This window comes from Glandiceps talaboti, chromosome 16 (genome assembly GCF_964340395.1).
Source record: "Glandiceps talaboti chromosome 16, keGlaTala1.1, whole genome shotgun sequence".
Taxonomy (NCBI): Eukaryota; Metazoa; Hemichordata; class Enteropneusta; family Spengelidae; genus Glandiceps; species Glandiceps talaboti.
The window spans coordinates 23,755,969-23,777,740 of NC_135564.1; the positions used below are offsets into that span (position 1 = coordinate 23,755,969).

A 21,772-nucleotide genomic window follows, 5' to 3' on the forward strand; every position below is an offset into this window, starting at 1 on the left:
ATGGGAAGGTAATTTTTTGTCTTTTAAAAATGCAATAGTTAGATCAATGTGTACCAGAAATGTTATGAGCTAGAAATAAGACCACATAACATCTTATTACTCCCCCCCCCCCAATTAAGACAAACTACTCACAGAAAGCAACAAAAAAGAGAAGAAGCTCCAAAACATAAAAAAGAGAATAAAATTACAGTAATGAGTTGATGATGCACAAACAACTACAAAGAAATAGACAGTTCAATTACAACACACGGTTTGAAATAAATATGGGGTTTGGAAAAGTGAATTAGAAGTTGAGCAAAAACTAAGAGAGATGAAGAGCCTAAGTGAACAAGCGAAAGCACTTAAAGATAGGACCACCAGATTTTTTGCAGGACTACTACGTTATCAATTTTACTAGTCCTGTGGGATAGTGACTTTTTTACTCCAGTGTCGAACCCTGTCAATGGCTGAGAATGACTCTCTTTCGGGTACTTGGGGATTGTCGCCGTACGGAAACTAAGATGGCGATTAATACATTTCTTCCCTATATATATATCTACTACAACTAGTACAAGTTGAATGTTGTTGACTTGGTAAATTTGTTAGAAAATTGAAATTCAAATTGCCTCAAAATTATTTTAGATCCCTAGTTTATTTCATTCATCATTAAAATTTTCCAGGGTTAAAGCTGTAAGACACTGGAATTATTTATAGCCAACCTCAAAATCCTCTTTTTTTTCTTTTTCTTGTGTGCATTTTCCCAGTCATTTTTTTCTGAGATTTTGTGCAATTTTTCATAACTGTAGATTTTTGTTATAAAATGGTGACTATGGTATAAAAGTACAATACATTACCAACTTCTGTGTAAAATGTGTTTTATAGTGAGACATCATATGAAACCACTAACCACTTTATTGCATCGCTAAAACAAAACTGCATAGTAAAGAGCTGAAGAACTGAACCACTTCTACATGTCACCAAAATAAAAAATAAAATAATAAAAAATAAAAACAGCGGAGCTATTCTGACCGATAGGTCGCTTGTTTTGGAATTTCTCAGCGTTCCCAAAGTTTCCAAACAAAACATAATGTAAGCAGAAAAAGTATTGCTTCCATAAACATCCGGTCATCCAGCATTTTCAGCTTTACTTTCTAAGTAACTCACTCAGTTTGATGTCGAAAGCATGGCTTGTAGGTTTTGATTGATTACATAGTCAGTGGTGATAACCATTGTGATATTGTTCTGTGTGTAGATTGTTGTTGTGCAACTGTGGAACCTAGATTTGTTCGAAAGTCCTATATTAATTCATCCTGTTGATAACATGGTCTACATGTCAGATCTCATTATCTCCTGTTGATAATAATGTGGCCTATATATCAGATCTGATTATCACCTGTTGATAACTTGGCCTTGGCCCATCAGTGATGTTGAAATTAGGTCTAAAAATGTCTATTTTTAGTCAAAAACCTTTAATTCCAAAACTACTTGGCATATTGGGCTGAAATTTAATGGGTATACATCTGGGCATGTGTAAATATATAAGTTGTTTATTTACCCAAGCGTATAAATGATTATAAAATAATGGTAACAAAAGAACAAATGTGTATGGTCTGCACTGACTGACTTGTGTGCTTTCACAATATATATATATAGTGAAAGCACACAACAAGTCAGTCAGTGCAGACCATACACAAAAAAAACTAATAAATCCTGCAGCTTTAGAGATCGAGAACAGTGTCCACTAAACCAACAGGGCACAAGTCACACCAGATAACAACAACACAAAACTATACTTTGGGCTAACAGAGAATACATTTAAACAGCGATTCTCAAACAACAAACACACATTTACTTATAAGAAGCTACAGTACAGCACAGAGCTATCCAAACAAGTTTGGAATTTGAAGGAAAGAAACCAGCCATATCAAGTGGGATATCATCACCCAAGCAGCTGCTTATACAAGTGAGATGAAACATTGTAACCTCTGTTTAACTGAGAAACTCTGTATAATCAATGCTGAAAAGAGTGTGTTATTGAACAAAAAATCCAAACTGGTCTTGAAATGTCGCCATGAAGGCAAATACTCGCTCGCCAACTACAGAAGTAAACCCCCATAAGGAATAGCTTAGTCCGACCATCTTGTTACACAATATATACATACAAACATTAAGGTACACGAGGAAGAACCGCTGACCGACCGCTGCCGATTGCAGGCCCTTAGATCTGTAACAATTACTAACATACATTGTTGACTTCACATGCCACTCATATACGTTTTAATTTTCATGAAACTTTGAATACAGACTTAAAAATACCTAGTGAATCGATGTATGAAAAAATAATTGCTAGGTGGAAGAAATTTTCTTTACAAAAACTTCAAATTTGGTCAAGATTTTGGGGAAAAAATCTGTGAAAATTTCGGCGAGCGTTTCCTGTAAATGTATTTGGCGTACACCCTGAACTGTGACCTAGACACATTCAAAACAACATACTCTATCGATGATTGATAAAAAAAAAAAAAATAGGTGAATTCCCAATTAATTATAAGTAAAAACTGAAAATGGTCCATTTTTGAGTCCAAACGTTGTCATTTTCAAGTCCCAGGCGAAATCACGTAAATCTGTAATGAGTGATCCGATTGAAAAACGAGTACCAAACATCGATAGGTCAGAGTCTGAAGAATTACCATAGAACCACATTATCATCCGGGTACTTCCCGCTAACACGCAAAGTTGGGTCAAAGGATTAGTCCGAACGTGGAAAAATCTTGCCGAACGAAGCCGAAGATGACATATTTTAATAAATATTCATGAGACGTTACGGGTGGCGCCATGATAATGGAGTGGAATGCGGAAGTAGGTCTCATAACGGATCGCCCGATAGTGCGTGAGTTGTGACATCACGGGAATTTTAAAAGATTAGTGCAGTAAATAAGATTTTTTTTGTCAGGAATGACAATTCTTGAGTATATTTTGGTAAAGGAGCAGGAACATTGGACTATCTGTTCCTCCTCTTTGACTGGCCATGGTGGGACGTGAGCATGGACAATTTGACATGTGCAAATAAAGTTCAAAGTCCAGAACACTTTGTGCTGTGTCGGATTACGTCGGAAATAGTCAAGGCGATTCTTCCCCGTGTACCTTAAGTGTATGTACTGACCTTGACAATCCCAATTTAGTTGTCTGAAGATCGCTCGAAGCTTGAAACTCTGAGTAACGACTTATTACATCCTTATTCTTTTGAATTAAGTCAATATATATATATATATGTATATATATATATATATATACATATATATATATATATATATACACACACAAATCTATTTTACTACATAAAAAAGTCTAATACAATCATTGCAAGTCTATATACCTCTGTAAGTTTACAATTTAATCACCTGTACTGCTCTACTAAATATTGTTTCAAAGATTTCCTAAAAATATGTGGAGAATTTTTCGATCTGATTTGAATAGGAATATCATTCCAAATTTTTGCACCTACGAATAAAATAGCAAACTGACCAGAATTTGTTCTCGCATGGTACGGGTAAAGATTTTGACGATGGCAGAGTCTCGTGTCATATTCATGTTTTTTTGTCTAAAATAATTGGACAAGATGTGTGGTGAATTCAAGTGAACCTGGCTGTAAAATAAAAGAACACATTAAGAGTTTGTGAAGCTTGTAAATATCTAGGATGTTTAGTTGTATAAATAAAGGAGCCGAATGTTCCATGTGAAATTTGAACAGCATCGTGCGAACAATCATTTTTTGGGCAGTTAGCAATCCAATGAAGCTGTTGTATTCACAACATGATGATACCATTCAACAATGTGCAAATTAGGTCTAAAAATGCCAATTTTGGTTTAAAGCTTTTATCTTGAAACTGCATGGTGAATGGAGTTGACTCGTGATGGGGATGTTTCTGGGTGTGTTATTCTGCAGTTATTTTTGAAAACATGATACAATTGCCCTAGCAACTATGACAATGCCCTAAGCAACAGTATAATGACGATGTATGGCGGCCATATTGTGTAGTTAAAAATCAACTTTTACTACATAACTCAACAACTAAGATAAACAGACACTCCATTCAAGTGTCTACCCCGATTATTATCAGGTGCAAGCTACCTTTTGAGCCCATGACCTTATGAAAATCAAATCAATTTGTGCCTATCACAGACACATTGCAGTGTTTCCATACAGCCAATTTCTTTTAAATCATGTTTACAAGTAATATGAAGAAAAGAAATATACACAAACAGTATTGGTGCTCATAGCACTTATTAGCACAACTGAATAGTAGTTCAGTAGTGCTATAGGCATGGTGAAATGTGTGTGTGTGTGTCATTAACCACTAGACTGATTGCCTTGGTATTTGGTGGGGACATTACTTACAGCATGTAGATGGGAAATTATTCAATTGAAATTCATCGCATAAGAGAACTGCACTTTCTGTCAAAAAAATGTGATTTTTGGTCAAAAAATTTAAACTCCAAAACTCCTGGGCAGATTGGCCTGAAATTTGGTGGGAACGTTCTTGGGGATGTGTAAAATAAGATTTGTTCATTACATGATGATTCAATCAGTAATATGCAAATTAGGGCGAAAACATATTTCTTTTTGGTCAAAAATCTTTAATTCCAAAACTACTGTGCAGATTTGGCTGAAATTTAATAGGGATGCATCTGGGGGTGTATAGATGGAGAAATATATAAGCCTATAATGATTTCATAAGTGATATGCAAATTAGGTGTAAAAAAGTGAATTTTTGGTAAAAAACTTATATCTCAAACAGTACTTGGTCAATGAGACTGAAACTTGGTGAGATGTTTCTAGAAGTGTTATTCTGCAGATTTTCTTCAAAATAGTTTGACACAATTGGCCCTAGCAACCATGACCACGCCCTTATCAAAATCCAAATGGCAGTATATTTTGGTTAAATAACAACATCATCTGTTAGGCAAGTAAGTAAACATTCAAAAAATGTATGTAAATATACCTAGCAACCAAGACCACGCCCATAGCAACAGCCAAACGGTGGTGCATTTCACAGATAACAAGGATTCTTAGGCAAGTGAACAAATATTCAAAAGGTGTATGCAAATATACCTAGCAACAAGACCATGCTCATGGCAACAGTCAAATGATCACATATTTTACAAAGATAACAAAAGGCATTAATAGACAAGTGAATAGATATTCAAAAAATGTATGTAAATGTGCTTAGCAACAAGACCACACCCATAACAACAGCCAAATGATTGTGTATATTGCAAAGATAACAACAGGGTTTAATAGGCAACTGGATAATCATTCAGCATATGAACACCTATACCTAGCATGGATCAGGATGTGGTTAAACATTTTTAAAAACTGTTCAGTTGTGCTACAATGCCATTGGCGCTATTTTTGTCTTAAAAATTCATTTTGACCTCTCCCACTGGAAGCAAAGTAGAGACTTCATGTGAATATCTACGCCCATGTTTCCCGCTTTCTGTAGAGACCCTGACCTTTGACCTTGACCTTTAAGTTTTGGATCAAACAGCTTAAACTATTCAAAATGTGCATGCACACCTACAGTCACTGGCTGATTTCAAACAAATCTGGTGCTATGTTACAGACTGAGGTCAGCATATATCACTTTTGCTATGTGGTATTAACACTAATGGCCAAATGGTGGCTGTTTTTGTCACAAAAATTCATTTTTTCAATTTACTCTGGAAGCTTTGTAGTGAATCCTCATTTGAATGTCTCCACACAATCCATAATGATTTTGAGATAACGATGAATGTACCCTTTGACCATAACCAATGATTTTAAGGTTAAAAGACCCAAAATGTTAATGTGTGTGCTCATGGATAGCTTTTTAATACTTTTTTAAAACCAAACCATACACAACTATCAGATACTATATTCCAATAATCCACATTACAAGAGGGACCTTCATGATAAAGACCAAATAGAGTCATATTTTATCATAAAGATTCAAATCAAAGTATGAAATGGTAAGTTTTAAATGTTGTGTCTTCAATGAAGTGTAACATACATGGATTTAGTTGCAGTACTGAATAAATAAATAAGAAAATGGTCAATGAAATGACTATGATCTGTTACATAAACCATAATGACCACATGTCAGTTTTCCTGCGGCTTGTGGGATCACTGAACACACTCTGTTTCTTAAACTTGGAGTATTTCAAAACAAACATACATCCACATACTATCGTGCAGCATGATACTGTCTCATTTATATGACAATAACGCATATTAATGTCAGCATGATTTTTAACATGTAAATCTCTCTTTTTTAACTGATCTATTAATTAAGTGGTGTAGTTAGTGTGTTTGTTAAATGTTTTCCTTTGATAATTATTTATTCCACTATTAATGTGTATTTCAAGTCATTTTTAGGACAACTGAACTGTGTAATAGGGGTAGTAAAATGTCTGTGTATCAGTGAGTGTGTGTGTTACTACTGTTAGTGTGTGTAAACGACTTCAATTCAAAACTGTCAGCCCGATTGCCTTGGTATATGGGGGGACATTACTTAGGGCCTGTAGATGGAAAAGTGTTGAAATGAAAATGATTGCATCAGAGATGTGCACTTTTGGTAAAAAAAAACCAACAACTTAAAACAAAAAACAAAAAAATTAAACTCCAAAACTACTGGGCAGATTAGCCTGAAATTGGTAGGAACGTTCCGTGTAGATTAAGAATTGTTCATGACATGGTGATTGTGTCAGTGTGTCTTTTTACTCAAAAATCTATAGTTCCAAAAGTACTGAGCAGATTGGGCTGAAATTTGGTAGGAGCATCCTTGGGGTGTTTAAGAGTTGTTCATGGCATGATGATTCCCTCAGTGATATGCAAATTGTGTCTAAAATGTGCCTTGTTGGTCAAAAATCTATAATTCCAAAACTACTGAGTAGATGAAATTTAATGGGGATGCCTACGAAGATGTTTAGATGAAGGTGTAGTCACAATATGATCATCCCACCAGCAATATGCAAATTAAGTCTAAAATTCTCAATTTTGGTCAAAAACTTATATCTTTAAAACTACATAATGAATGAGGATGAGGATGAAACTTGCTGGAGATGTTTCTTTAGGTTTTATTCTGCAGTTATTGTGCAAAACAAATTTGACAAAATTGGCCCTAGCAACCATGGCTACACCCTTAACAACATTGAAGTGATAATCCATATTGCAAAGATAATAACAGAGAATATGTAGGTAAGTGATTAAAGAATCAAAACCTGTAAGTAAATATGCATAGCAACATGCAAGTGATGGTGTATATTATAAAAATAATAACAGGGATTAATAGGCAAGGAAATAAACATTCAAAAAAATGTAAGCAAATATGCCTAGCAACAAGACCATCCCCATAGCAACAACGAAATACAGTTGTGCTACAAAGCCATGGGCATTATTTTATCTTTGTCATTGATAATCAAAGTCAAAACATGCTCTTTCTTTTCCTCCTTCAAGTCTCTTTTAAGGTAATGAGAAAGGCCCAGTTTAACTTCTATAAAAATTGGCCAGGCAGATTTATTTGTATTGTTTGAAAGTAATAGTTTTAATGTGAATGGTAATGAAGCCAAAATTGACATTATAGACACAGGGCATCAATCACAATAATTTTTCATGGCTGATGAAATATATAATAATATGTGCAGGATTAAAATATCATTAACTTTATCTCATCTTTGTTTCCCTCACCAGCCCCAGAGCCTTCAAAGAGTATTTGGCCACCTGTAGGTGTCAAAGCGATAGTTTTGTCTCCATTAGCTGTTCGAGTGAAATGGACTGATTCTTCTCTCAATAACAAACAACGCATCACAGACAACAGGATCTATACTGTTATGTACAAGACAAACTACCCAGCAGGCTCCAAGTAGGTTAATCCATCATCTGTTAGTCCTTTGCAACCACTCCTTGAAAGTCCTTGACTTTCAGTCATGGAAGACCTTAACTTTCAGACCTCTCCTCGAACACCTTTAACTATTAGATCACTCCTGGAAGAGTGACAGGAATCACACATAGGCCTTTCACACTACCAGAAAAAGTCTGGACTAGGGCCACTCTAACTTATAGTCTGGACGAAATGCACTGAGTGAATGCGTTAAATAGGTCTAATTCCGATTTTTAGCTCCACTGTCAACGAAAGCTGAAAGCGTAGCTTTAGGTATAGGTTGTATTAAGGTATAGAGTATAGGTGGAATCATTGGTGTCCGTCAAATTTTTATATTTTCATCATCTTCTCCGAAAGTGACAGTCAGAATTCTTCGATATTTGGTGTGCATGTTCCCTTGGGGGAGGCTATTCAGATTTGTTCATGCCAAGTTGATCTGTGCCATTTTCAATTTTTTATGATTTTTTTTCAAAAAATGACATTTTCATCATCTCCTCGAATACTACTTATCAGATTGCTTTGATATCTGGTGTGTTGATGCACAGAGGGTAGCTTACTTAGATTTCTTAATTTCAAGTCAGCACGTCTTCATTTTTATTTTTTATGATTTTTTTTTTTGTAATTTGAAAAAAAATGAATATGTTAATGAGCATTATGACCGACGCCATATTGAAAATCAGTCGACGAGACTTTAAGTAAACTGCCACTTTTCAAAAGACACTATTGACGTCAAACAAGCAATGTAATATGTGCTATAGTCATAATTCTACGCATTAGGCACCCAAATGATAAGCATTTGTTCGAAACAGGGTTGTAAACTTCAAATCCAAATTCTGCACCCCTTCTACATAATCAGCCAGTCCGCAACATCCTCATTTGCATACTCTATCCTCAGTTTGCGACTATTACACTTTGAATGGCTGCTCACGGGCCTTATTTTTAGGTATTTTCAACTCGCCATAACTTTCACTAGAGTCCACCATTTTAGATACTGTAAACACCTAAACCTCAACTGACATCTCTTCTTTCGTACCAGCAACACAAATTTGGAATTACATTTAGGAATACCAATTTTCCGACGAATTCGGGACACATACTTGAGACCCTGAAACCTCGACCCGGTTTTTCGCTCATTCTACCCTAGTAGTTTCCTTAATACGGACCGGAAAGTTTTACAAATTTCACGAAAAGGTGGATTTTTATGTGTTTTAAATAACTATGGCAAGTAAATTTAGTAGGATCGTTGTGTAACGCTCCGTTTTCAGTAGAAAACGACTGATTTGACCAGAAGCTGAAGTTGACCTAGTTTGACCGGGCGATTTTCCACAGCAAGTAACAACACAGGACGTTCTTGGTACTCACTAAAATCACACTTCAAACCCACTATAAAAGTGTGATGTTTTCAGATAACATGTAACTTGTGATTAATTCTATATTGTCGTGCAATTTGGAGTGACAGTGAACCAGAATGAAGACAACTTGCGTAAGGAAGGCATGCCTCGGCATGCGGTTGAAGTTATGCAAGAGCACTCTCACTGCCGACTGTGAATCGACCAAACTTTGTTTATTGGCCGACAGTTCACATGTAAAGTTAAACGACATGAACGTGTCTTGCCATTTCCAAAATGCAAATATTTGGCAAGTAAAAATAATTAAAATAATTACAACTTTAATTTGGCTTCAGACTTTGCATTATGTTTTGCGTATCTTTCCCCGTTTTACATGTAAATCCGAAAAGGTTCTCTCTAGTCATGTCAGTGATCATACCAGGGCTGCTTTGAGTACGAGCGAAGTGAGGCATGTTGAGGTATTTTGTTGAGAATTATAAATATTGCGAAATGTCAAGTACAAGGTTTAAATACAATGGAATGATGAAAAAAAAATTGGCAGAGTCTGCTGACAGGCACCGGTCACAAGAAACTCCGTAAATTAAAATATCAGACGATGTATGTATTAATCGCCATCTTAGTTTCCGTACGCCGACAATCCCAAGTACCCGGATGCACAAGAGACTAACCCGGAAGCAAGTCGTTGTCAGCCATACTTACAGTGGTAACATCGTCCGAGAAATCGCTGCGTTCAGAGTGTCATTATTCACAGAATTGTTGTTTTCGAATGAAAACCCGTCTTGAATTGTATAACTCTAACAAATGAAGACATGTCAAGTTATATTTTGAAAGTTGTATCGCTAGTTTGAGACGATTTTCTCACGTACTAATAGTACTATCGAGGCTTACTTGGACTTGGACCTTACTCCAGTTCATCGGGAAGTTTAGCCAGTCCGATAATTCTTTCTGGTGTAGTTTACAACACTTTTGATCACGCAGATTTTGTTGTTGTGATGAAAAGAAATTAAAAAAAAGATCACTTCAACCATTTCGTTGTGTTTTCTTTGTGAAAGGTAATCGAACATGAACGAGTGTTACCACTGTAACATATGGCTGAGAATGACTCTCTTCCGGGTACTTGGGATTGTCGCCGTACGGAAACTAAGATGGCGATTAATACATTTCTTCCCTATATATATCTACTACAACTAGTACAAGTTGAATGTTGTTGACTTGGTAAATTTGTTAGAAAATTTAAATTCAAATTGCCTCAAAATTATTTTAGATCCCTAGTTTATTTCATTCATCATTAAAATTTTCCAGGGTTAAAGCTGTAAGACACTGGAATTATTTATAGCCAACCTCAAAATCCTCTTTTTTTCTTTTTCTTGTGTGCATTTCCCAGTCATTTTTTTTCTGAGATTTTGTGCAATTTTTCATAACAGTAGATTTTTGTTATAAAATGGTGACTATGGTATAAAAGTACAATACATTATCAACTTCTGTGTAAAATATGTTTTATAGTGAGACATCATATGAAACCACTAACCACTTTATTACATCGCTAAAACAAAACTGCATAGTGAAGAGCTGAAGAACTGAACCACTTCTACATGTCACCAAAATAAAAAATAAAATAAAATAAAAAAACAGCGGAGCTATTCTGACCGATAGGTCGCTTGTTTAATAGTCCGGACCAAACAGGCTGACTAAGTCCGGACCGGACCAGATTTGTATGTGTGAATTCATTTAGAGTGGACTAGGTCCTAAATCTTGATGCATATTCATGAGATCGACACCTAAATATGAACAATGTGTACATTTCTTTCAGGCTTTTGTTTGTTAATTTATGCACGTAAACTAGGTGTCTTCATGTAAAATTTTTCCTAAAAGTTTAAAAACTCGTCTTGTTTTGGGAAGGACTACTATGATAATATTTCGCCAGCCCCAGCTTTACTGTCATGTCAGGAAAGACAAGAACTTGATGAAAGCTATTCAGATATAAAGAAACCAAAATTGCAAAACCAAAATGGTGCTGTTATGTGGAGAGTTGTGTCTGTGGTCTGATCTAGTAGCAGTATAAAAACACTCACATTTTGCTTTGGGTGGGAGGGATGTGTAGAACATTAGTGCATGAGTTTATTGAATATAGTTCACAAATCATCAACATATAACTGCTTTCGATGGGCTGGCTTAGGTGTATATTCAATAGTCAATAATACAACAGTAGTATACATGGATATTTATGATTTTCTTTCATCATTGCATCATCGTATGCATTGATGAACTAGAATAATAATTGGTAACGGAAAATGACCATAAATAACTCGAGTCATGAGCACAAAAAAAAGGTTGGTTCACATTCCTGTCACCAGTACTGCGGTACCCATTCTACTGAGTTACATGTATAAATATAAATCACTCATTCTCTCTACAATTTAGAACATTGAACATGTAGGATACAAAAATCTTTAGAAAGTGCAGGCCATAATTTCTTTATCGGCACATGGCAGTCAGGGCCATCTCTGCATTTTTTTAAAATTTACAGATAACAGAGCAAAAGCAATCACGGCAGTAGTTTAGTAGTCCGGTTATGAATTATAAAATGTTAAATAACACTGTCCTTCAAATAGTTCCATCTAAGGCTCTATGCTATAGCGAAAGTAAGTCTTCAAACGTCCATAAAGTCTGCATGTTTTACGTTGCTTTCCATGTTGCCAAATTTAGCTGATGATGTCATGTCAAAAGCCACGTAGTCTGAAAACCTGAATCTCCATAAATAAATTTCAATATGCAATTATTTATCCATGTCGTTTAGAATTTTGATTGGTTAATATAGTTACAATGACCCAGTGTGACCCCTACTGTTGTCTATGTACCAGTATGCCCTATGTCACCGGCCACGGTCTTGTTTTTTTGTTTGATTTTCTTGATTCAATATTCAAGTCCACCGTAATGTCTGGTTTGTTTGGCCATAAATTCCAAGTATTTTTACGATGATATCACAAGAAAGTATACTGAAAGTAGTCAACAAAATACTGTAACACCGATATTTTGCGGATTTTAGGGACCTTGGTACTTTGATTATTCTCTGGTTTACTTTACGGTTCATGTTACTCGTTACCTAGCCAGTACTATATAGGAAGTAGTACACATGTATTTTATCCCTGGGCTCTGTTTATATCGAAGTGGAATCGATCGAAACAGTGCTTATTTGAGCAGGAAAAATATTGTCCATATGGGTTACATGCAATATGTAAAAACTCATTAGCAACATAAACAGTATGATCATTGTGTTGTAGTTGACCGAAGTCAGCCATTTTAGATAGGGAAGCTGCAATAATTATAGCGTTTGTTGTGATTTTGATGTTTTTATTTCTTCTGTTTCTGTGCTTTTCTGCATATATGCGTTTCTACTTTTTAATTTGAGGGATTGGGGTACCTCTTAACATTTCTTGGGTCTTGAAGGCTCCATAATTAATGTCGGAGTTAGGAAATGTCCAATCTTTTGACAGGTAAGGTCCATTGTTTCAATGGAGTGTTACGCCTGGTCCATCTTTTCAAAAATCAGTGTGAAAGCAGATTAAATAACGAACTGTTAATACTAATAATCTTTAATCATTTAGAGCGGACCAAATATCTAAGTGTGAACCCCCAAACAGTACTTCAGTTGTTTCTATTGTTAGTAATATACAGAAAAATAAAAACACTTAATTCAGTGGTAATCTTGTTTGTGTTCCAGAACAAAGTTTGTGAATGCTACTGCTTTAGAGTACACTATTGATGAGCTGAAACCAGGTACAATGTATGAGTTTGCTGTCAGAGTCACCAAGGGAAAGAAAACAAGTGCATGGTCTTTGTCTGTCTTCAATAAAACTTTTGAAGCTAGTAAGTTCATTTCAAATACATGTAATTCACTTTATGAAATATGAGCCATCTTCTTTACATTAGAAGGCTGTTGGTTTTAGGTAAACTGATAGCTTATGTAGTCATGAATTCTTTAACCATGGAAGTAGGAAGGACAGGAGAAACAGCTATCAGAGATCAAAAGTACAACCTGTATGACCACTATGTTTCCCTGGGCTTGCAAAATGGTGTCACCGTATGCGGAAGCAGGAGGGACGTTTATACCTTCATGCTTACTGCGAGTCCCTCAAAACCAATGATTGATGAGGCTAAGGCATGAAATTGTACTGCCATGCCTAAACTCAAAATCTGGCTAAAAGACAAGGTCTTGTGTTACACAATCCATGGCAACTGAGGGTGATCTCTTAGAGCCTACACAGTGGCAGTCATGCAGGTTGCACCAAATAGTCCATGGGCCAGAGGGGGTTACCGTGCACCACCCACAAACCTCCAACATAGGTATTTTTTTGTTCGTTGGAGTCTACTGAATGAGAAACAAAATGTTAACAGTGAAAATATTGGGATGCACTACCTGTTTGGCCTCGATTTCAAATTACATGTGCGTCACGGAATGGTGTCGAAAGGTTGAGGGTAGGGGTAACACATTGTCTTCCATACCACACTTGCAAGCACGGACTGTATTATCCAATATATATTTTTAAAGCTTAGGAAATTTCCTTTCTAATGATATAATGTTTGCCATACATATGCCAAGAAATAAAAATATGTGGAGGCTCTAAATTCCCGATTTTTGAAAAATCGACAGTTTTTCCGGAAAATTACATACACTTTCCATTCTTTGTTAAATAACATGATCTGATACACATAAAGGGTATTTGTTTAATCAGTTGAGTGAGCTGAACAAGAAAAAGTAGGTTAAAATTGAAAATTTTAAGGGTTATTAATGATTTTCCCCATTAAAACCAAGACTATACGCTATTATTTTGAAATACTGATAGTAGGGGTAGGGGTAAACTATCTTCTTCTGTGCTTTTTATTCAGCATCTTAGGAGCATACTAATATATTTTTCTGATTGCCATAACATATGTCTTTACAGAAAATATACTTTGTAATGTTGACATACCAAAGATATCCCATTTAAGGAAAATATGCTAAGATTGCTGAAGGTAAATGGGGTAGGGATAAGATGTCTTCCTATGTGCTTAGTACACAATGCCTAATCAATACAGTAACGTGCAGGTGGTATACAATTGTTAAATATATGTTTACTTGAATTTCTAGCACATTACATGACAATAAATGCCAAATACACATATCTGGTATAAGGGGAGATCGAAACACAAAGGAAGATGTTAAAGGTTAAAGATTGGGTAAAACACCTGTTCTATTTCAGGTTTTTAGTTTTATTTTCAAATGTGATAAATTTTACATTATAATTATTTAGTTTTCGCTATCCCTTTTGAAAACATACACTTTACATGTGAAAAAACTGCAAAACAATAATTGCTATCCAAGCTTTTAAAGAAATATATTTAACAAAAGTTCAAATTTTCTGTCCATCATTCAGATGTTACTTATTTTGATGATAAGTCCTGAAACTATTAAAGTGCAAGCAACATTTAGACTCTATACTTGAAAAAAATACAGGAATTACATGTATGATGTTTAACTTGTTAGTCATGAAATGCACGTACAGTGTAAAGCTGACATACCTTTGTGAGCCTAGGGTTTTCTCTCTTTTTTTTTAACCTTGGCATGGTAACTATATTTGATTGTCTAAAATTGATGCCATGACAGGAAAGGATGGTGTACTTTTGTGCATTTGGTGAAAAATTTGAAAGCAGCCAGGTACAGATGCCATTTTAAGTGATAACTGTCTTTCATGGTAACAACAAATAACACGTTTAAAGCAAAAATAAGTCAATTAAGTGGCATATTCCTCTGACTACTATATAGTCTACCGCAATGTACCCTTGTTATGTTATACAATGCTAGTTATTTCACACATCATCTATGGACTGGAAGTATGGGAAGCACATACCAAACTTATTTGAATGAACTTTTTACAAAATAAAAGTGTTAAGTGCATAATTAGTCCCCGCCAGACGAAGTCCGGGACGGGGACTTATGGATTGGGTTCCGTGCGTCCGTGCGTCCGCGTGTCCGGCCGTCTGTCCGTCCGTCCGTCCGTCCACAGCCGTTTCTTGGAGATGCCTGGACCGATTTTTTCAAACTTAGTACAGGGGCAACATACAATGGCATACATATGCACGTCAATTTGTTTAATGATACGATCCAATATGGCCACCTAGCAGCCATTTTGTTTGCAAATTTTCCCTGTCTAAAGCCATAACTCAGACATGCTTGAACAGATCTCATTCAAAGTTGGTATTAGGACAGTGTTCTATGACATACATGTGCATATTCATTGTTGTCATGATACAATCCAGTATGGCTGCCTGGCAGCCATTTTGTTTGCAAATTTTCCATGTCCAAAGCCATAACTCAGACATGCTTGAACAGATCTCATTCAAAGTTGGTATTAGGACAGTGTTCTATGACATACATGTGCATATTTATTGTTGTCGTGATACGATCCAATATTGCCGCCTAGCAGCCATTTTGTTTGTGAATTTTCCATGTCCAAAGCCATAACTCAGACATGCTTGAACAGATCTCATTCAAAGTTGGTATTAGGACAGTGTTCTATGACATACGTGTGCATATCCATTTTCATCATGATACTATCCAATATGGCTGCCTGGCAGCGATTTTGTTGGTGCAATTTTCATGTCCAAAGCCATAACTCAGACATGCTTGAACAGGTGCCCCCCCCCCCCCCCCCCCCCCTTGTAGGCATGTTCCATGTCCAACGAGCAGACATAACATATCTAAGTCTGTTTGATTTAGGTTCACAAGTGTTGTTGCATGATCAGAGAAGTGATATCAAGAAAATGATAACATAAACTGCCAGTTCCTTAAAACCCAATCATAGCGGGGGACTAGGTCATTCTCAATGACTTGTTTTGGTGTTAAGCGTTGTATATAAACGTTGAGATAAATGAATAATACAACAGATTTTATGATGAAGATCTATAACATGTTATCAAATGAAGATGACCAAGCAGACTTTATCTTCTATTGTCAAGTTATGTATATTATTGGGACTTTCATAGCCATGTTTAAACTGGATGATAGATAAAACATCAAAACCATTCTCTGGTACTGTCAGTGAAATGGGTAGATAATCAGCAATCTTAGGACATTTTCCTTAAATAGAATATCTTTGGTATGTATGTCAACATTACAAGCTACTTATTCAAAGAAGTTATATTTCCTGTAAAGACATATGTTCTAGCAATCAGAAAAATGTATTAGTATGCTCCAAAGATGCTGAATAAATAGCACAGAAGAAGATAGTTTACCCCTACTGTCAGTATTTCAAAATAATAGTGTATTGTCTTCGTTTTAATGGGGGGGGGGGGAATCATTAATAACCATCAAAATATATAATGTTAACTTACTTTTTCTTATCCAGGTCATTCAAATGAATAAAAAAAACACCCCTTATGTGTATCAGATCATGTTATGTAAAAAAAAAGAATGGAAGTTTAAATGTCATTTTGCGGAAAAATTATTGATTTTTCAAAGTCTCCAGATATTTTTTGGCATTATTTTTTGCATAATTGCTAGATATTCAAATTAAACACATTTATTTTATTAGGAAACATATTCTAGCATCTGCAAAATCATACTACTGTTTTGATTACATATGTAGGTGTTGTGTACTAAGCACATACCCCTAACCTGTTCACCTTCTACAATCTTTGGATATTTTCCTGTAGCATGTATATCAACATTACAAGCTATTTATTAAGAGAAAGTATATTTCCTGTAAAGATATATGCTCTAGCAATCAGAAAAATGTATTAGTATGCTCCTATGATGCTGAATAAAAAGTACAGAAGAAGATAGTTTACCCCTACCCCCTACCATCGGTATTTCAAAATAATAGCTTATATTGGTTTTAATGGGGGAAAAATCATTAATAACTCTCAAATATTCAATGTTAACCTACTTTTTCTTGTTCAGCTCATTCAACTGAATAAACAAATACCCTTTATGTGTATCAGATCATGTTATTTAAAAAATGAATGGCAAGTTTTTTCGTAATTTTGCGGAAAAACTTAAGCTTCCAAGATTTTTATTTCTTGGCATATGTATGGCAAACATATCATTAGAAAGGAAATTTCCTAAGCTTTCCAAATATATATTGGATAATACAGTCTGTGCTTGCAAGTGTGGTATGGAAGACAATTGTTAACATTTTGTTTCTTATTCAGTAGACTCCAATGAACAAAAAAATACCTATGTTGGAGGCTTGTGGGAGGGGGGGGGGTGCATGGTAACCCCTTCTGGCCCATTGAACATTTGAGTGAAAGGGATTAAGACGAAGGATTTATAAGCAGGTTAAGGAGGTTATTTCTTCTGTCCTTCCTATGTATGTATGTATGTATGTATGTATGTATGTATGTAGAAAGAAATGCATATGGAACTTGTAAGTCAGTCCGAATAAATAGATGTAAAATCCGACGTTTCAAATAAAAATTCTTTATCAAGGTATTTATCAGCAAGCTTCAGACATGTTAGGTAAACACCTGAATATATCTAAATGTTATGGAACACAACGACAACCGCGCATGATTAGCGGTTATACGTGTGAAAAGTTCTAATATTTGCATGCACCAAATAGAACCCAATAGAACACGCCTGAAATTTAAAAAAACCCTGATTAGACCGGAAATGACGTGAATAATCTATTAATTCCAAGGGGTTCCAGTATTCCGAGACGGAAAATGATTTTCACTTCCTTCAACCTCAATACTTTCTCATCACTAGAAACCTTACAAATTCCTGAAATAGACATATCTGATACACTTTGATCGTTGGTAATAAAATGCATAGATACGGGATAGTTATGATTCTTTTGTCTGGTCAGACGGAGATGTTCCAAGAAACGATCACCAAGACGACGTACAGTCGAACCTATATATAAAAAAACCACATTTCTGGCATGTAATGCAATACATGTGTTTGTATGTATGTATGTATGTGTGTGTGTATATGCATGCATGTATGAATGTATGTATGCATGCATATGTATGTATGTATGTATGTATGTATGTATGCATGCATGCATGCATGGATGGATGTATGTATGTATGTATGTATGTATGTATGTATGTATGCATGCATGCAGAGATGTGGCATGTCATTGATTGGTAGAGATGTAGATTCAGTCCTATATTTTGTGTTCTTTTTAGCTCCAGGAACACCTCCAAGAACTTTAACAATTGTTCCTGTCGAGGGGAAGCCTTCAGCTATCAATTTGAACTGGCAGCCTCCCAAATTTCCAAATGGCAAAATAACAGGTATAGATTGTCTTCCCTTCATATGTTTTAGCTTTCTTGTAAATATTTAGTGTGTATGATACTTGTTCACAAAACTTGGTAAATGAGAAGACTAGTAAAGCTTTCTTTCCGTGTGTTTGTAGCATTACTATGTCATTCTCAATGACTTGTTTATGACTGAATCAAATATGGTCGAATGATAGTCATATTTGTTGTTAAATTTCACAATATGCATCATAACTTTGGAGGTGTATGTAATACATAGTGGCCCCGTTAAAGTGGCTATACCCATGTTATCAAATACAAGCTTTCTTTTAAGACCTTGACCTTTGACCTTGGAAGTCTTCTAGGTTTTCGAATCAAACATGTGAAGTGATAATATTTTAATCATTACTTCGGTCTGACCATTGTGTGGCATATGAAAATCACTTAATTTCGTGTCCCTGATCTGTATAGCAAAATGGCAGCCATTTTTGTGATAAAAATCTATTTTGTCTGTTGTTTCCACAGATAACTAACACACACAGATTCGCAACAGCTATTGTTCGAGGTGTTAATCTGGGGATTAACAGCTCGATCGTTGCCTCGGGTATGCTACAAGGGTCTCTTGCACTTTCAATGTTACACCGAAAGCTACCGAAGTCCCTCTTCGGGTACTATAGGTGTTTTGTTGTTTAAACAGCACCGCGTCATCGCTAAGGGTCAAAGGTCCGATGCATTATTTTCAACCGGAAGCCGACAATTTCTGCGAAAACAGCTTGAAAATCGAGCAAGATTTAGCTGAGTTATTGCCTTTTAAAACTTGCTTGTTTGGGATGGTCAAAATTATGAATATATAATGAACATATTTGATTTAAAAATGCAGCAATATAGAATTTGTTACACACTGTACGACAAATTCTGACGATAGGGCAAGTTGTGTTCTATGGCTCTATAGTAAGTTACACTCTGGGATTTTCGTCCTACCGACTGGGATTTTTGTCAGAAAAGTACATACTTTATTCAATAGTCGTAACATTTCCGACGTTTACATGAGGGTCTATGCATTCATCACCCATGTCAAATTGAACACACAAGCTGTTAACGGGTTCCCGATCAATTTACCGGAGCGGAGTTCCCACCAACCCCACAGTGACAGTGTGCGAAATTAACGCTGGTCCGTTGGTCCAAGACCAACAGTTTTCAGCCAGGACCAAGAGTTTCTGAGCACTGCTGGTCCTTCTGACCAACAGCTGTATGAAATGTAGTAGTAGGGAGATTGTTATGACATCAAAGGCATACAACTTGTCCTGTGGCAATAAACATCAACGTACATGTAACGTATACAACGTATACAAGCTGCAGAATTAGGACTAAATGTAAGTCATCTATTTCCGACAATTCTAAGGGCCGCTTTGTACATAGTACCGACAATTTTAGACATTCTATTAATTTAATCAGTAAACACCTATTGTCCGTTATTCATGAGCCCAAACTACGATCATTTATGCGTAGCCTTCATTGTGAAAAAAATCACGAAACTAAAAGATTTTCTTTCCCGTGCAAATCAGTTTCACGCTTACTTTTTTCAATGTTATTCATTTGATGCCTTCTATGGCATTCGTACAGTCAACTAAGTGTTTCTGATATATTTAGGTGTTTACCTAACATGTCTTGCCTAAAAATACCTTTAAGAAGAATTTGTATTCGAAACGTAGGATTTTACATCTATTTATTCGAACGGTCTCACAAGTTCCTTATCATTTCTCGGCTCATCAACAAACATGTCGACCATTTTTGTCTGGCTGGTGAACGGTGCGGTGCATCGATCGTGTTAGATTCAAGTCACAGGATTCGTCAGTCGAATTCGAACATTGTCCACAAAAACAAATTAAAAACGAAAGGTTATCTCGCATTAATAGTTTGATTTGACTGATTTAGAAGTTACCTAAAAACATTTTATTTCTCCAAAAGTTTGAGGAAAAACGTCATTTATATAACGAAATTTCGAACTACGAATAACGGAATACGTTCATCACTTGCGTCTCTATGTTTATCTACCAAAGTCACGCCACGTGTTGCCGAACATTACAATTTCTCAACTCAACCCCATCATTTAGGAATGTTACTGTACTGAGAAACATAAAAAAAATAGTTGTTGTTTTAGAATATATAAAACAAATCCCGTTTATCGACGATATAAAAGTCAAAACTGCACCTCTGTAACCCGGAAATTCAACTGCATTTCTTTGCCCTACCAATGGCCGCTAACCATGAGCTTGTAAGTTGAAGTTGTAGTGTTAGTTTGTCAACCTTGCAAAAAACAGTCTAACCGCAATTGATGCTTTGAGACTCACTTAATTGTACGATAATCTTCCTCAAAGATTTACTGTCAACCCAGGACTGTTACAATATTACGTTCATGCGTCCATCACAAATTTCGAATCGATGCAGTTTCTATATACCGTAATGTACGTTGTATATTGAAACTTTGATTTTGTGCATATCTAATAGTTTTTTTGATGGATATCGCCCATGAACTTGCACTCATATGTTTCTTTCATACTTGACTCAATGAGTGCTCATAAGGAAACTTAATACAAAGATCCATTTTGCTTTATTTGAAAGATGTATACTCATTGTATAGGTACACTGAAATAAAATGAAATAAAGCATGGACTGTTCAAAGCATTGTGTTCTGTTTTCTTTTAGTCACTAAATGCATCAACAAATACTCAATGCCATGGAAAGCATTCATGATAAAATAAGTTATCTCCATGACCAATATGATGTCATATATGATATACTAATATCAAATATTTTCTGGAAACTTTACCAATTAGTCAAAATGAAAGCAGCTATGTGAAGGACCAACAGTTTTCCGTCAGGACCAGCAGCTTAAAACTCTGTTGGTCCTTTTGACCAGGACCTTTTTTGTGTTAATTTCACACACTGCACAGCCAAGTGTGGCCATGCCATGATCAAAATGAAACTGTACAACGGAAAACATAGAAAATGCTTTGAAAATGATGTTTTACCTAAGAAGGCAAGCTAGCTTCACACCATAAAATATCCTCAGTATGATTGTTATTTTTCTTGGAAAACAATGCGTCTTCTTATTGTATGTTTTCCTTTCCAACATGGTACTGAGAGTCGATTGTTTTTATTCTGATTCATAACATGCATGTACCCCTGTCGCAATCAACGTAAAAAGACACTAACGTTTGTTGCAATAGTGTCTACTGTGACCTGGAAAATTACCTGCATCATGCCAAACACATGTTTAAATGT

The 21,772-nt window shown here is 35.7% G+C and overlaps 1 protein-coding gene across 8 annotated transcripts in view; it reads left to right on the forward strand.

Annotated features, from left to right (window-relative positions):
• The window catches only part of LOC144447869 (neogenin-like), a 281,364-nt gene that overhangs the window by 137,688 nt on the left and 121,904 nt on the right, over positions 1 to 21,772 (forward strand). For all 8 annotated transcript variants that reach the window (XM_078137986.1, XM_078137991.1, XM_078137990.1 and 5 more), the window contains exons 14-16: positions 7,706 to 7,877; positions 12,966 to 13,111; positions 18,416 to 18,523. In XM_078137986.1, coding sequence (XP_077994112.1) covers positions 7,706 to 7,877; positions 12,966 to 13,111; positions 18,416 to 18,523 — 426 coding nt within the window. The remainder of the gene's footprint in view (positions 1 to 7,705; positions 7,878 to 12,965; positions 13,112 to 18,415; positions 18,524 to 21,772) is intronic.